The sequence below is a fragment of the Phasianus colchicus genome, chromosome 2 (assembly GCF_987193195.1).
Source record: "Phasianus colchicus chromosome 2, bPhaCol1.hap1.1, whole genome shotgun sequence".
NCBI lineage: Eukaryota > Metazoa > Chordata > Aves > Galliformes > Phasianidae > Phasianus > Phasianus colchicus.
In genome coordinates this window covers 1062314-1079959 of record NC_143437.1, presented here as the reverse complement: position 1 = coordinate 1079959, position 17646 = coordinate 1062314, and the positions used below count along the sequence as shown (strand labels likewise).

The window sequence follows — 17646 nt, the reverse complement described above, 5'->3', positions numbered from 1 at the left end:
TACTGACAATTTCCCTCACCTCTCGGGAACTGGCCCCAGGCCCCATGGGCAGCACAGAAGCATGGTGCAGCCCCATTCCCCCTTTGCTTTTTGTAGTGGCATCAGCGCCAAGGATCTGGCTTGTAGGCTTGCACAAAACCCTCAGAACCACAGGAGGCCATGTTTTGGATGTCATGCACAAATCCTGAATGAATACACCCCACTCCTCTTTTTCTCAACCCTATGAAGACTATACTGGGACACCCTGTGGCGAACAGGAATGCATGGCCACTAAGAGCCAGACAGAAACCCAGTGGGTCTCACCAATGACTGCTCACCCATGACCACAGATTTACTCCTGTTGAGCACCCCAGCCCACAGACAGCCAGTGCTACCACACCACATTTCTAAGGAGCACCATGTAGTACCTAACATGCCTCTTGGAACAGATCCTACCTTCCACGGCCCCAAGAGAAGTGAATTAAGTTGGAACACATGAGCAACAGATTTAGATTCCAATCTGAAAAACCATTAACAAATGACTGGAATGGATACTGGCATTTGAGTGCCTTTCAGGGCAGTTGGCACAATTACTTAATAAAACAGGAAGATATGCCTGCACTCAGCATTCAGAGGTTTCTCTAAATTACAAAAATAACATAGCTGATCCTTCCTGACCATGCTCACAGAGTAACCCACCAAGCTCCCGACACCTGGGCACAACACAAGGCTGTGGCCGTGCCCGCAGCACCAGCAGCCGTGCCAGACACGGGCTGGGGAAGGGACCAGCTGGGAGGAGAAGCTGTCAGCTAGATGCCACTGCTGGGAGTGAAACACATTCTGGAGCAAGGCGCCCAACTCCAACCATTGCCAAGTGAGTAATGGAATAATCTGCATGTGCGAGCCAATGTGTTTTGGAAGAGCTTCCTCCATTTCTCAAAAGTCAGGGTTGGATCCAGAAAAGCTGCTCTCCGGACACACAGGAGCTTTCGAGAAGTGGCAAAACAGCTACACAGCATCACACCTTTGGGTGACCGCCTGGCTCTGCAGTCCCTCTGTTTCCCTGTGCTTGCTTCAAGAAACACCCAGGGGTGCTGCCACACTGCAGGTCCCGTGGGTGACTCGAGCACATACCTGAGACCTTTTGTCATCAGACAGAGACCAGAGCACCTGCAGCAAGCACCTCCCTCACTTCTGCTTGCCATGCAAGACAACTTGAGCCAAACCCAGAGACTTCTTCATCCTCCTTTAATGTCAACTAACTGCTTGAATTTTGGACAGATAAATGTTGAGTTGTTATGCTATTTAAAGGGGGGGAAGAGAAAGAGGAGTTAATTGTTACCACTTGTACTTGATTCAGCTCTCCTCCATCTGGCCTGTCAAATCTCTCTTTTTTTTTTTTTTTCATTTTTGGAAATCTGTACTGTTGAAATTCCTTCAACCGAAAGCAAGCGACACGGAGCCGTTGGGACACAGGAAGTTCAGCAGGGACAGGAGATAAATGGGTCCACTCTTGTCTGCGGTAGCCACTTCTCCCTTCAGCATGACACATGGGCTGCCTCATGACTCACCTTTTCCTGGTGGTTGGCACCATCAGCACAAGTGGGAAACAAACTGACCAGACAGGCTTTTCCTTAGTACCCTCACCCTTCCTCATGGCTCTCCAGGTTACAGAAGGCATGATATTAATGGTCTATATTAATGAGTTATAAGCAGCTGATAGTGCTGTTCTTATCAGCAGTGCTGATGTTGTTCCAGTGATTATTAATAATAATAATGATTATGATTATGATTATAGCTGCATTTATGTACTACAGAGGACTTTCTGAACTTTTCTGCTTATCACTCTCAGTGTTCTCTGTGAATTTTACCATCACAGTTTTCAATAAATGCTGGGGCTGTTTCACTCCTTTAGCACAGTGGTTTTAGCCCAAAGCAAGTCGAAATTCACTTCTCAGTCTTAACTGAGATTCGATGATCCTGATTAATGATCCTGATTAATTAACTTGAATAGAAAAGGAAAAATGCTCTCCAAAGTCTCCAGAAAGCAACACAGTGTGGTTTATGAATTGAGAAGCACTGCTACTGTTGTGTATTTAAAAAATACAGTTCTGCAAAGGAAGCTCACGTTGGTTGTGAACAGGACAGGTGCCAGCTCCTGGAACCAACAGAGTTCACATTAAAAATCTAAAAAATGTTTTGCTTTGTGGGATCCTCAGTGACTTGCTCCCCCAACTGCTTTTCTGCCACAACTTATCTATCGGTTCATGATAAACACTAAGTAGTCATTACTGAAATGAATTCATACAACTATTTTTTGCCTTCCTGAAAAGATTTTTTTTAATATAAATTCAACTTCCTGAACTTATTTTAATAAGCTTGGCAAAATGTTCTTCACAAAGTCTCAACAGTGCCGTTGTTGACAGACTATACTTCTTTTGAAGAAGAACCACGCCAGAACACAATGCCATACTACTAAAGCCATTACCCAAACTTAGAAAGCAACAGCAGTAATAAAACCAAAGGTAGAGCCACCATCATTTCACCATTCCAAGGGATATAATTAAGGGCAGGGTCACCAGTAATTCATTTCTTTCTCCAAAAGCCGTGTTTTCAGCAGGCAGCATCTCCAGCTGTCACTCTAGAAAGCCTCCCACCAACATCACCACTGGGACAGTCAGAAGAAAGCAGGTCCATCCACCTCAAAGCCTAAAGCCTGTCAGCTGGAAGGAGAAGTTATTCGGGCTTAGGGCTGGGAAGGGACCGAGCAAAGACCTCATTGGAACTCTGACCCACAGAAGCACCAAAACTCATCCTGACTCTGGGCAAAGCCTCAATCCAGAGACCCACAATTACACATTTACCCAATGGCTGCTGGGGACAATCAAGTTAATAGCCCACTTTTTAAATAAAAAGTAATTATATTGCTACAGAGATATTCCAAATAATTTTATTCACTGATGCACATCATACATGATGAATTGTTTCCTTTTCTAATTTCTGTTGGCTCCCTTTTCCTCTTCTTGCTCTCTTCCCTTCCGACAGCCGTATGACTAAGTCTGAATAAAAGGCAGGGAACGCTTCAAAAAGTTTCCTTCCAAGAAATGAACACCAAGAAGGCTGTGCTGAGCTGCAGGACCCCTGCCAGAGCAGGGCAAGAGAAGAGAGGGTGACATAGGCAGTGAGGAAGGAGAGATGCAGCCTCCCACCGCTGCCAGTGAGGCACCACACCTCCTCTTCACCTCTTCTTTGGCTGTTTTTCTGTAGCACTTTTTGGCATGCTAAGTCTTCTCTTTCTCTGACAGCTGAGGAGTGGAGGGATAGCTGCAAGGCTGTGCATCTCCGGAGTGGCCACACTGCATGGGGACGAGCACAGGCAGAGGCACTGCACTGCAACAACAGATCTATCTGCTCTCAATGAGTAGGAGTTGCTCCGTCAGAGTGACACAGCCCCAGTCACCTACTTGCCACACTGGACTTGCTGCTCAGAGCAGGCCTTGGTTTAGGTTTAGTAAAGGGGATGCAAAGAGTCGGCATCATTCCCCTTGAGAGCCCCGTTCCATCATTTCCTTCCTAAAAGTGAAATACTTCTGGCCCTCCTCACCTCGCCTTCTCCTCTGGCTCACTTTCCTCTCACTCTCAAAGCAATGGTGTTTAGCCAGCAGCAAACATTCTGACAAAGTGAGTCAGGGAAAAGCAGGTCCCCCAAAACAAGCTCTGTAGCTGCAAATCACCAGTTTGGAAAGAAAAGGTTTATTCTGTCCCTCACTAAGTTCAATGTCACCACAGAGTTGCAAGCACAGCAAGTGTTAAGTCGGATACTATCACATTTTGCTCCATCACTTGCACAAGCACCTATTAGTAGAATTAATAAAAATTTTCTCTGCTTTGCAAATAGGACCAAAAGGTGTCATAAAGTTGTCCAGTCTCCTCCAGTTTATTCCATCTCCTCTCCACAGATAAGATATCCTTGAAGCTGAAAATGATATAACGCTGAGAATATCTAGAATTGGAGGATGTGAGACTTGCAAGGATTGCTACAGCTTTATTGCACTCCCAGGGCAGGGAGAGTATTTACCATACATATATCACGTCAAGGAATGCAAAAAAGGGCATATGAAAATTTGGGGATTCAGGCTTGGGAGTTTAAATTCATGGAAAGGAAGATAAAGAGTGCTTTTTCTTATTTATAGATTTGCAGATGAAATCCAGCAAGAAGAGCCCTCCCCCAGAAAGCCTCCTTTATGTCAGCATGGCTGATTCAATTTCCCAGCTCACAAGGTCTCCTCTGCCCGAGCACTGCCCAACCCCAATAACACATACTCTCCCAAGGTTAAGATCTGTTTCCTTACAATAATGCAGAAAGCTGTTGTTTCAGTAGCGGCGGCGGGAGCCAGCTTTGAAGGACAGGTTAGTACCACACTACATTTAACTGGATTCAGTTCATCTGATTATACAGCGCCTCGGTTTCTGGAATATGTAATCATCTCTTTCTGATGACATTTTAAATATCCAACTAGACAAATAATTGTGGCAATAATTGATAGCTGAGTCAAGCTGGAAGATTATTGATTGGCACAGTACCCACTGAAACAAATGTTCATCTTTCAAACATTACAGTGAGGATGCTTAAATCTAACTTTTGCTGATAAATGATAAAAATGTGATTTACTGATAAAACCACTGGAAGAGAATATGCACTTCAGGATTTGATTACTTTGTGAAATTTTTAGAAGAAAAATTAGGCACCGGGATTTATATTCTATTTTGTGTGAATAATTGCCAAGCAGGGGATGAGGAGGTGAACATAAATACGTGCAAAGCAGACTCCAGGAGTCACTGATTAACCCTTGTACCCCCTGAGCAGCACATACCTGTGCCTGGCTGCCAGCAGCAGGGATGCAAGTGGAGTGACCTCAGCTCTGCAGGTCAGCTGTGAGTGCAGGGCAGGCACTGGGGTGCCGGGCAGGCAGCTCAGCTCACTGAGGCAGAGCAAAAATGAAGCTTTGCTCTCATTTGCTGTGGTGTAGATCAGGAGTGGTGTCACCAAAACATGCAGCGTTACATTGCCATAAAAGTGCCGTGAACGAGGGGAAGATTGGGTGCATTTGAAAATGGGATTTGTGGCCTTGAAAGGAGGGGTATTGAAGCTGAAATAAAACCACATCTCAGATCTGATGACGCTGGAGTCTGTTTAAATGTGGTTTTCCTTCTAATCATGAAAGTCTGCCAGCCTCACAGCACTGTCTATGCATCACAGAGGGAGAAATGGAGAACGTCTGACACTGAGCAGAGTGAGGAGCAGGAGCCGTGGCACAGCATCGCATGTGGGCAAAGGCAAACATGGATTGGCTGCATTGAAATTAAGGAAAAGCTCCCAAATATTTGATCAGGGAACAAAGACAAATTTCAGAGTAGGAGATGAAAGACGCACTGCAATGATTTGAAAGCGAGCCCTTAGGAGCTGACCAAGGCGCACCAAGTGGCTGCTAAACCCATGCATATGTTAGCTAGCTGCAGTGATGCACTGAACCCCGATAGTCACAGCATGCAAGGGCTCTCTGATTTACAGAGCCCCAGCAAACTAGGAAACCCCTGGACTCTACCAATGGTCATCACTCAGAAGCACCCAGAGCCCAGCTTTCAGAACTTAGTTGCTGCCACAGTCCTGGCAGAAAGCTACAAGCATGGCTGCCATGCTTGCACGCACACTGCCACATTGGAAACAAAACACCAAGGAAAGCTACATTCACCTGACACTATCAATAGTTCCAGTTGCAATCTATTTGGATTTTTCTCCCTGTCAACTGGCTGGTACAGCCAGTCCAGAAAACAGGAGCAGCACTTATCCAATCCTGTGCTAGTGCAGGTCTCCCAAGCAAGGGAAGTTCCTTGCAGAGCAACTTGTTGGTGCTGAAACCCCAAGCCTCAATCCCACAGCAGCCTGTGTACACTTTGCATCTGTACCTATGACATTTCCTTCCTTCTTGGTATTCTTTCCTTCTCCCTGCCCCCTTTTTGTGTGTCTGTGGTTGCAGCTACCTGGATCACAAAGGAAGGAACTGTGCAAGACAATGCACCCAGAAGTGCAATCCTGTCCATCCCAAAAACATGCCAACCTGGGAAAGGTGGGCATGATAAACAGGGTGGTGCTCACTCCATGGTGCCAGATGGGGAGCCAGCAGCCAGCAGGCTGAGCAGAAGAATGAATGCATCATGCAGGACAAACACTGGTTAGCATGAGCAGCCTAGACACTCTGAGATGCCCCTGGCCACAGAGGCTTCCTTTGCGCAGTCAGAAGCTCCACTGTGTGCAGGACAAGAGGTTTTGGAAGCACTCACCAGCAAGAGCTGCAATCAACCTTTGCAAGTTTGGGACTTCTCACCATATTCCCATACCACACACACAGAGAGCAGGGCTGTGACTTTTTCTTCAGCTAACACTCCAACATGGTGCAGGAGAAATGCAAATGGAAAGAAAATCTTTTTTTTGCTTGTTTTGTTTTTTGTTTGTTTTGGTTGGTTGATTGGTTTTTTTGCATATGCCAGCACCAAATAAAATGAGAAACCTCTGTTTTGAAACACAAGAAAAATGGTTCAAGTCCCAGTGACAGCCCAAAGGCAAAATGACAGAACCACGGTCACACAGGGAGCTGGCGGCAGACACACTAGCAAATTAACTCTCAGGAACAGTCTAGCATTGGCAGGGAAATGAATGAGATGATCTAAGAGATATTTTCCACCTCTAATAGGATTTGATGATGATTTTGCATAGTCTTTTGTGCTAGCCTGGCTTTTGATAAAGGCATGGTGTCTCTTTTCAACCCACATGCAAGTGAGAGATTAATAAGTTGCAAACTCGGCCCACTTCTGCTATAAATGGTTCCTGTGCAGAGAGGGGGAAAAAAGCCAAGCTACAGCTGATAAAAAAACTGAGTGCAGTTAATGTTTTACACCCAAATCCTCAGCTATTAGGAGATTCAGAAAAGAGACACAATTTCTCCTCCAGCACCCAAAAAAGGTACTGATTTACTAAGCAGTTGAGGCAGTGATGCACAAGCTCAACATGCCCCTTCTCCTTGCCTAAAAGCCTGCGGAGGAACAGAGCTGGAAGCAACATGCCCATTAGCTCTTAAATAAGTGGAAGCAGAAGAAGGTGGATTTTCCCCAGCCCAGGAGAGTGGGCAGAGCCCTGCAGGTGAGGAAGGCGGCATTGAGGTTGGGCTCAGAGTTGTTGCCCAGTACTGTTCTGATGAATACAGGGCAACAGCTGAGGAGCAGATTTGGAGGGTGAAAGGAGAGTGCAGCAATGGTAAGGAACAGAATGAGAGCGAGAGTTCTTAAGTTTATGAAACGGACTGTAGAGAAGCCCATCTTTTTTGCAAGATAAGCATTTTGTTACAGGAAAATGCAATTAAATGTTGTAACTGCCAGCACTTAGGTACCAGTAATAGATAGCAATAAAAAACCCTAACCTGGACTGATCCAGAGAATAATCCCCCATGTAGTCAGAATGGCTATATGATGACATCCCTTCTTGGGCTGAACTCCATGGGTTGCGGAAAGTTGAGCAACGAGATGCAGGAGCAGGGAGGTAATCATCCCCCTGTACTCAGCACTGGTGAGGCACATTGAGTATTGTGTTCAGTTTTGGCCCCTCACTGCAAGAAAGACATTGAGGCTCTGGAGTGTGTCCAGAGAAGGGCAGCGAAACTGGTGAGAGATCTGGAGCACAAGTCCTATGAGGAGCGGCTGAGGGAGCTGGGATTGTTTAGTTTGGAGAAGTGGATGCTCAGGGGAGACCTCACTGCACTCTACAACTTCCTGAAGGGAGGTTGTGATGAGGAGGGGTTTGGCCTCTTCTCCCAGGCAACAAACAGGACCTGAGGAAATGGCCACAAGTTGCACCAGAGGAGGTATAGGTTAGACATGAGGAAGCACTTTTTCTCTCAGGGAGTCGTCAGGCACTGGAATGGCTGCACAGGGAGGTGGTGGAGTCGCCGTCCCTGACAGTGTTCAAAAGGTGTCTGGATGAGGAGCTGCGAGATCTGGTTTAGAGGCTTGTGATAGCAGTGGTAGTGGGAGGACGGTTGGACTAGATGATCTTGCAGGTCATTTCCAAACTATGATTCACTGACACAGCACACATCCAGCTGCAGTTTTGGGGACAAAGTGATCACTTGTGGTCACTCACCAGCAGTGCCAAGCAGTGCAGCCAAGTGCAGCAGGGCCCAGAGGTGTGGGAGCTGCACACAGATATCAGGGCGGCCATCCTGCCCTGGGCTCCTTCACCACCAACAACATAATGATACAGAATGTCAGCTCAGGATGCAATCCAAATGCTTCCCATCTCTCAGTTTTGGGGTCTGAGCATCTCTGAAGACAAACAACAAAAGAATATGTCCTCCTGTTTTCTCATCTGCAGCTATATCTCACCTTGCTTTTCAAAAAACACAGCTGGCCATTTGTTTGAGGGTAAGAAATTGAAATTGGCTTCAGGACTGGTTTTTTTTGTTTGTTTGTTTGTTTTTAGCAATAACATAATAAAAGACCAATAACATTAATAACACTGAACAACAATACGCTACACTTCATTGTATCTAGATCTGAGGAGCTCAGCATGCTTTGCAGATGGCCACTAATGGCACAGAAAGAAGCCGGATGGGCAGCAGCTCCATAAGCGATGCGAAGCCACTCAGTGTGCCTTACCTGTATGGGCAGGGCTGGAGGTGGCCAGGTAGAGGGTATGTCTGAAATTGCCATCAGGTTCACCTCGCCACTGCTCTGACGTCCTTGGCAATCCAGTTAAGATTTGACAGCATTTAAAGATGACAGTGCTGGAGGTAATGGGACAATGCCATAACAGGATTACAGGAAATGTGAAAGAAAGGACATACGTACGTAATGTCATTTAGGTAATGTCATCTATGAACAGCTTTTGCTTCCATTTTTGCTGACAAAGAAGTCAGTATCACTTATAGAATTCCTTTTAAACTCTGTTATTGCCCTAAATAGTTCCCTCTTTCCTGAGAGAACCCTTGCACACATCAGTACAAATACTTCAGCACTTACTGGCTGGACCCCATGACCAAGGAGTGCAGAGGGTCGGGGCAGGATGTCTTACATATTCCTGAGCCAATGCCTGAATTCTTCCCCCCTCATCTCCTCCCAGCACCCTTCCCATCAGCATTCCCTCACAGTCCTGTCACAGCTGCCCTGTCTGCCTGAGCACAGCTTCCTCCTCACCGCACTAGAAGTGCTGCTGCGTGCCAAGTGGCTGACCACAAACAAAGGCGTGTTTGACCAACACTTGCTCCCAAAACAAAACCCTGGCTGGAGGAGGAAGTCCCAACAAGGAGGGGGAGCCGGGTCTGTGGCTATTTAGGAGCTCCACAACATGCATTCCTGACAGACAATGGTGTCTGGCATCCCCATTCTCTGCTCCAAGAAAATCCCCTCTTCAACACCAAGTTTCTGGTGAGGTCTAATAAGAAGAAGGGATGTAACAAGAGTCCTTAGGTTGTGGACAGACAATGGGTGCTGCCTGTTGGGGACAAAAGCCACTGTGCCCAGTGCCAGTCCTCGCAGGAGCAGTCCTGCTCCCACAGGAGAAGCTGAACTTTCGAGTTTGCAGCTTCTCAAAAGCAAACTTCTGTGGGTAGGTTACTTTCCTATGAACCAAAATAGCCTCCCAAAGGACCTGGGGAAGGATTTCTGGAGCAACATTTATTGCCGGGAACAGAGAGGTGTCTTTGGGTGGCTAAAATTAATGGAGAAATTCAAGGGGTGCCTATAAGGTCCTTTCTTGCTACCCTTTCCCAGCAACATTTACTCATCTTCTCTTTTTATGAACAAAATGCTTCTTTTGCACTTCTCAGCCTTGCCTTAAATGACTCCTTCCCGAGTCTGGTGAAAGTAACTGTTACAAAGAAGAGGACCTTTTGCCCCATCTATCAGTGAGATATTGGCATGTGAAGCTGGTGATTAGAGGAAACACCCTGCTTGGACAGCTGGCCCCCACCCCGATAAGTACAGTTGAAAACCACAGGGGTTACATCGCTGTGTGCAAGCCCGACAGTCTTATCCGGTAATAACCAGACGTGCAAATCTTCACCACGTTGAGCAACGTGACATCTGTCTGTTTGAGCTGTGTGTGGAACAACAGCGGGGCTGGGGAGCAGCAATCCAGATGAGCAGGATGGTGTGAGGACAGGAAAGGTGGTCACAGGACAGCGGGCACCCAGTATCACTTTTTAGTGTGTTTTAACCCCAACATGGACTTCTGGATTATACGGTTAACAGCTCAACACATCAAAATTTCCTCTCTAAAGCAAGGGGAAGCCGCAAATGATGGACAGGGCAGGACATGGACAGCAGCAGAATGTCCTGTGGTCACTGAGCTGCTGGCAAGGACCTGTGCAGCTTCTGCTCTCCGATTTCCTCCAGCCAAAGCCACAGGCTGGTTACCCCAGCCAGCACAGTAGTCTGCATCCCCAGATGCCAGACACAGCACCTCTGGCTTCCTTTCAAATACGAAATGCTTCTCTCCTTCAGAAAAAGCATTGGTGGTATTTCCTTCTATGGGTTTACTGCAGACTTCCTGCAGGCTTTGGTGGGAGCAAGACCACATCATCTGTCTGTCTGTCTGTCCAGGCATACATTACTAATGGAGCACACTCATGATAAACACAGATACATTAAAATTCCTCACAAAGCCGTAATATTTGGCTCTCCAACAGCACTTTCCAGATGGCAATGAACCAAGCCCCTAAAGAGCCATCCCCCGCTGGAGGTGTCCATCACAGGCCCTCTTCAGCAATTAGCGATGGAGAAATCAGGTGCAGCAGCCCCATTCCTTCTCCCTAGTCCAAGCCCCATGCACCAGCACCAGGTAAGTGAAAAAAAAGCTCTGAGGTTTTTTAAAGGTTATAAATCATCTTGGCACCAAGTCTGCTTGTTGCGTATTTCTCAGTGTACAGGCAAGGAGCACACCACCAGCCTGGCTGCAAAGCACAGAACACCACCAGCTCCTTGGCATCAGCCCTTCATGTCAGCTCCATTCTCACGACAGTAGGGCTGTGACCATCTTCAGAAAGGAAGATCAACTCCAGAGCTTTCTGGACTTTTCTTCTGACATAGATAAGTATGTGCATGTTTGGAGAGCATATTTCTATGCATTACATTTCTACACTGCAGAAGTGGTCACACACTGCTGCTTCTAGGCATCACTGGAGTACAAGTACACAGATAGCAGAGCCGAGATGTCCATCCCCTTGTGGCAGCTCCTGTGGCACATCAACAGCTGCCAATCCCCACTCACTGCAGTAGATATGGATGGCAGGATGAAATCAGCTGTGGGGGAACACACACAGTGGGTGTGCAGCCTGTGTTTTAAGCAGCTGCACACTCTTCTGCACACCTTCATTTCCCATCTTTCCTAAAGCTGAGCACTGCAGTCCCTACAGCTGTCAGCAGAGATGAAGTTTTGCTAAAACACATGGAGGTGAAATTTCAGGAATGGGACAACTCCTGTTTGAGCAGAATCTGAAAAACAAGGTGAATGCCCTGTTATCTGACCAGGCACCTTGCTGCAAGTGCAGTGTCCACCCAGTGATACAGACCTGCTGGGTGAGCAGGGATGCTCGGTGCTGGGCGCTGTGTGGGCAGTGCCACCGAGTTAATGAGACGGAACCAAAACAGGGATTTGTTCCTTACCAGGAGCAGAGGGGATGGCTGCAGCCACAGGAACAGCCGCGCTGGCCTTGTGCTTCTGGTGCTGCTGATGGGAAACAAGACCCACACAGCGGACTGCCACATCACGCTACCCAATGGAAAAGGCTGCTGCAGCACCAGCTTCTGAACTCAAAATCTTGGAAGACACAACTGAGGCACATGTGACATATTTATAAATTATATATCATCTTTTAATTTTTAAATGTAAATGCCGTTAGACAGAAATTCTACCGCAATTTTCATTCTTCCTTTGACTGTGGGATTCATACTCTTCTTTCCCTGGAGAAAAACAAGCCCTAAAAAACACACAAATGTTGTGCTGAAGCCTACTTTTCTGAAACCATCAGAGGTACAGCAACAGTTGTTAGGAGGGCACACTTTCCTTCCCCTTTCCCTCTTCAGCTCTTGATGATGGAGGACACCAGGAGGGCTGCAGTAATCAGGTCTCCAGTTTCACAGTCTTACAAACTTTTTCCAAGCTCATAATCTTATAAATAAGCCTGCAATAAGACATGCAACTGCTAGCAGTGTATTGAAACACCAGGCTTTCTCTGCCAGGATTGGGCATGCACCAAACCCCTTCTCAACAGCCTCTCCTTTCCAACAGCAGTACTCAATCTCTTTAAATAACTTTCATGAAACCTCTCATCTTCTCTTAGCAGAGCCTCAAGCCCTCATTAGCATTGCGGCTCTGGATTAATTCCCTTGCTTTAATGAACACACCTGTAGGTGACACCATTCTGTAGCACCCTACGGCATGACAATGAGATGCTGTGGCAACAGTTCTGATGCCATAGATAGCATTTTAATTTGAAATACACAATAAACGTGTAACAAGTTTTGTCTTAAGATGCAGAAGAAAATTATGGCAGCATCTATTCAGAAAGGGTTTGCACTATGCAAAGCCATCAGGACTCTGCTGAAGCTGATGAGTTAACCCAATTATGTAAATCCAGCACAACAGGGCTCTGTCCAAGGAAAGTCCAGAGAATAAGAGGTCAGAAAGTCTTCAGCCTCATAGGGGAAAAGTTGTAATGACGTTCTCTCTATGGAAGGAAACTCTAGCCTTGCAGAAGATATAGAAGTGCGAACCCTCCTTCTGTACATATGACCTGAAATGCGACTGAAGTCACATTTTCAGGTTCCTGGAGCTCAGAGTGCCAGCAGCATCCTGTAACCCATAGCATCAAAAGTAGAAGCTTTAAGAAAACCTGCAGAAAGCAGTAGCAGCCCTGATCTGCAGACATTCAGACTAACTAGGGAAACAGGCAGAAGACTCACATGCCTGATCACTACCACCTGGCCCAGCACTGCTCCCACAAAAGCCAGCACCAGGCTTCCAGCTCCCCATTTCTCCTCTCAAGTGCCGACCGATGTTTTCCTGAGCAGGGACCCCAGGCAGGGCCACCTGGTCCCACCCGCTGCCCAGTGGCTCACAGCCAGGCAGTGCAGGCAGAGCTGCTGTGCCCACACCGTTGAAATGTATGTGAGCTGTAAGGACTACACCTCAGAAAGACTGGAAATGTGACAGCTTTTTGTGTTGTAATAATGCAATTCAAAAGACCATCGGAATTGTATAAATATTTGTACAGACACTTATCGCTGAGGCAGTCAGATACTCAGTCCCTCTAAATCAGCTCATCTGCTTGAAGTCCTCGCCTCACTCTGCAAAAGCCTGCACAACAAAATCATGCAAGACCACCGGCGTGATCTATAGAGTGTAACATAAAGCCTCTGTTTGTATTAAAAGTCTCTCCATCCTCTGCCACCGCTGCTTTTTGGGAGGCTGTCAGCAAAATAAAGTAAAAAGGGGAATTGGATTTCCAGCTGACGAAGAGAACGTGGGCAGGAAGAGCAGTTTAGCCATCGAATTAATTAATTATTATTAGCACAACGAATGCTTGCTAGGTAATGTTTGTACTTCGCTGCTGTAATTAAATATTCTCACTCATGCAGTTCTCAGCCATCAGAAATTAGTCTTACAGTCCAGATTTGTGTGTTGTTTTTTTTTTAAATCAGAAAATACATTCAGGCTGAATTTTTCATTTTCCGCTGGCACAGAAAAGCAGGAGAAGGCCCCTTTGTATTCAATGCCTGCCGCCCTGCCTACGCAATCAGGTGTGCTCCTGCAGCATCAGGTGGATGGAGCTCTCACATGAGGATGTTCTGGCACAGGCGCTGCTCGAGGCACGGAGCAAACCTCAGCTCTGACTTCAGCCCCGTGTGGAGCTGCTTCACGGCATGCTGATGCCACAGCCGTGCTCCATGGCGATCATGTGGATGAGGCCAAAGGGCAGGTACCCAGGCAGCACTTCTTGAGGCTGCAGCATCCACCTCCTACCAGGGCTACTCGCTGATACTTATGCACTGCTCTGCACCTCACTTGAGGCCCACTGCCCTCAGTGAACTGTTGACAGAAAAAGGGCCTTTCCGTTTGAGGTTTGGTTTCATCTTCTCTTTACCGTGAGATGGACACATGCAATCACTCCACTTTGTCATCGCAATCCATAGCTGATTTAGCTAACGCTCCATTCCAGCAGGAAGCATCTTAACTCTGAAGAGCTGATGATTGCCCCAGCAATCAGTTGTTCAAATAGTTGAAAATTAAGACTATTGCACACAAAGTAAATTAAGTAATTTTCTACCCTCCTAGGGTCTTTCAAGTCTATCAGATTTCCCCCAACTGGTGTGTCATGCTGCCTCATTACTACAAAGAAAATACAGCTCCATGAGTCCTTTAAGTGGACTCCCCTTAAAGACTTTGGAAAAAGCAGATCTAAGCAAACACAGACCCTGCTGCAGTCCGAGTGAAGAGCAGGGGCCATTCATAGAGCAGGCAATATGTGCTCCCATGCTCAATTCACCTGCCATAAGCTGCACAGCCCCAGAAAGTTTTAGGAGATGTTCTCTCTCGTGTCAATTTTCTCATCGCTGAGATTGCTGTGATTTTGTTTGCAATTATATCAGCAGAAGTAAACATGAGGAAAGATACCCTTCAGTACAAGAGGACTGCAATCTGATCCCAAAGCAGGCACCAGTTCAGCATCCTCCACACAGCAGTCTTATCTTTCAATCTTGTTCCTAAAAAGAAGTCAGCAAGCCAGCCTTTAGGCTGTGACTGATCCTTTTTAAACAAGCATTTTGAACTCACTGCCCTGCTATCAGAGGCACTGTTAGCTCTAGCCATACATCAGTCCCACAGCCCCCAGACGGGGCTGCACAACTTTGTACCACCCACTGGAACCCTTCCACCTTGCCTTGGACAACTGTGAGAGATTTTATTCTCAAGCCCAAACACGCTGCCATCACTCCAAGCATTTGGAAACCTGGAGCCAAGGAGTAAGCACTCAGCATTACAGCAGCAGCTGCTGGAGCTGCATGTTCTGCTCAGCCTTTCTCTGTAACCTTGTTTTCACCACTTCTAAGCTTGGAATCGTTTTTCTTTGCAGCAGCAACTCTCCCTGGTCAATCTTAGGCCAGAGGTGAGCTTTTGTAAGCCATGTAGGGGAAAAAAAAAAAAAATCAGTCAGTTATTTTGAACTAAAAAGAGACAGAGGGTTTTTTTTTGAGACACTTAATCACAAGTCAGCATACGATGGAGCAAGGAGCCATCCTGAATCCCCATGCAAATCAACCCCTTCAAGAACAGGTGTTCTAGAGTCTGGTGGGGAACAAGATAGGAAAAGAAAGCAAATGCTAGTAACAGTGAAATATTTCCAGGCATGCTGCAAAGCACATTCACTAAGTGCTCTGGGCTGCATTTATAGCAGGTAGCAGACAGCCCTTGAGAGGCAGAGGTCCAGTAGGACACAGTGCATATCTCACCTCAGGAGGAACCAGAGCTCTAGGGCATCTCCAACTTGGGACTTTCTAGTAAGGTCTGCTTGTCCAGCAGTGCTGACCACCAGCACCCAGAGGGCAAGAGCAGTTACTGGGAACTCCAGCCCAGGAAAGCATATCCATGTATTCTCTGTACACACCTTCTGACCTGCCAATTGCTCTGGCTAGTGTGAACACAGGCCACAGCATCCCCTCCTGCTCCTCTGGGCTCTGTCTTTTCTCACATCTCACCTTGATTTCATCCACTGGTGAAGCCACACTCTGGAGAACATCTCAAGCAGGCTTGGAAATCTCCTACCTGGATAGGGGAACTTCACCTGAACAGTTTCCACAGCTAGAAAAATCCCTGCCTTTCATCTCTCCAGCCACTTTGCATCAGCACAGGAACACCACTGCCTGAACCAACAACAGTGTTTTTGCCCAAAGGAGATGCCCTGGTTTGCCCCATGTACCATGGCTGGATGCAGTCAATGGAGGGTTTATGTGCATTCTGATGAGATGCTTTGCAAGGGAATCTAAGCGGAAGGTTGCACCCTGGAGCATTCCAGACATGCTCCAAGCCCTGCTATCAGTGCAGCACCCAGAGCAGCAACCAATTGTGCTGGCAGCCTTGAACAGATTTGGTGCAGACATGTGGTCCATGCCACCAGGTGATGGTGAGGCACAAGCAGAGCTCCCTGGTTAGCCACTGCCATTGCACTTGCTGATCAACACAGTATCTTGTGGTGGGGATAATCCCATGCATGCAGAAAGCTGTAAGATGAAACTTTGGTACAAGCAAAGCCCAAGCAGCAAAGCTGCACATTGGAGAAAGCACTGAGTAGGACTGAGGAGAGGAATATTACTACTCCTGAACCAGCCAGCTTGTTCCCAGAAAGTCTGTGGTCACCTGTGCACAGTTCTTGACTCAGTCATGCCTTGTCCGGGAACAAGGATTTGCCTGGACCCAATCAGCAAAGGTGGATTTGAAAATAAAACCTGCCCTGAGTCTCTCCAGCATTCTCAAGAAGCCCTCCAGCACAGATGGCCAACCCAGTATGAGAACGCCACACAGGCAGGAACTTTCCTCATGTTACCCCTTATCTGTCTTTCTGTCTTGATAAAAATCAGTCTATGACCACCTGCTCCTTTTCATAATATTTTCTTTCAAAATCAGGCTCACTCTGTTCTCTGCATCCCAAAACAAGCTGTAGCACTGGCTTGACTGAAAGGCCTCCCACCACATTCATGTTGATATTTTGCTTGGAAATCAGGGTGTTCGGGAGCCACAAAACCCAGAGATGTTTCTGGTCCTTTCCTAACTGAGCCTGTTGTTCTCAGGCACCATCAACTGGAGGAATGTTCCCTCTCTCTCTTGACAATAAATTATTTGGAAATGTTTACACAGAGGATTAAATCTACATCTGGGCTGGAGAGCATGGCTTGCTCCCAGCTTCTGCTCACCCTCATTGTGGATCAGGAGCCTACCATGCTCCTCCAAAGCTGCTTTCCACAGTGACTTGACTTACCATGTCCCTGCCGCTCTGGCAGCCCTGACTGGGACTGGCAGCACACAGACACAGCCTGCAGGCAAAAACTGGTAGCTGCCAGGCTGGGGAAATCACCCATCAGGTGCATGAGCAAGTGGGTTTGGCTTCAGCTGGACAAACATTTCTTGCCCGTGGACTCACACAAGGCTCTCTGTACAGCACCTGCGCAGTGGCACACAACCCCTTATCTCCCCATCAGGGCTTGTAAGGGCTGGTTGCTCCTCCTCCCCATGCTGCACTTCTCCTGTGCAAACACTCTTCTCACCTTCTGGCCTGGTGCACAGGATCAGTCCATGAAGCTCCTAACTCTACCAGGCACGGAGCCTGTGGCTGCCTGCCATAGGAAGGGGCAGCTACAGATGTGGAGCTCACAGCTGGAGCCGTGCCCAGATCGCACCAACAGGCAGCACTGAGACGCTGCTGCAGCATGGGGCAGGAGAGAGCTCACCACGGAGGGCAGCACTGGGAACATCAAGCCCCCCAGAGGCATGGTGGCATGATCTGGCACGGTGGCACGAGCCAGTGTGACCATCTGTGGTTGCTTGTGTTCTTCTCACTCTGCCCC

General features: G+C 47.3%; 1 protein-coding gene across 11 annotated transcripts in view; it reads right to left on the bottom strand.

The window, feature by feature from the left end:
• BCL11A (BCL11 transcription factor A) overlaps nt 1-17646 on the bottom strand; it is a 59773-nt gene that overhangs the window by 11462 nt on the left and 30665 nt on the right. The window contains exon 1 of one of the 11 annotated variants that reach the window (XM_090134508.1): nt 8689-9646. The exons of the other annotated variants lie outside the window; for them this stretch is intronic. Within the exon in view, the coding sequence (XP_089990634.1) occupies nt 8689-8890 (202 nt within the window). The 5' untranslated portion in view covers nt 8891-9646. Of the gene's footprint in view, nt 1-8688; nt 9647-17646 lie in introns of those variants that run through there. 11 annotated transcript variants of the gene reach the window in all.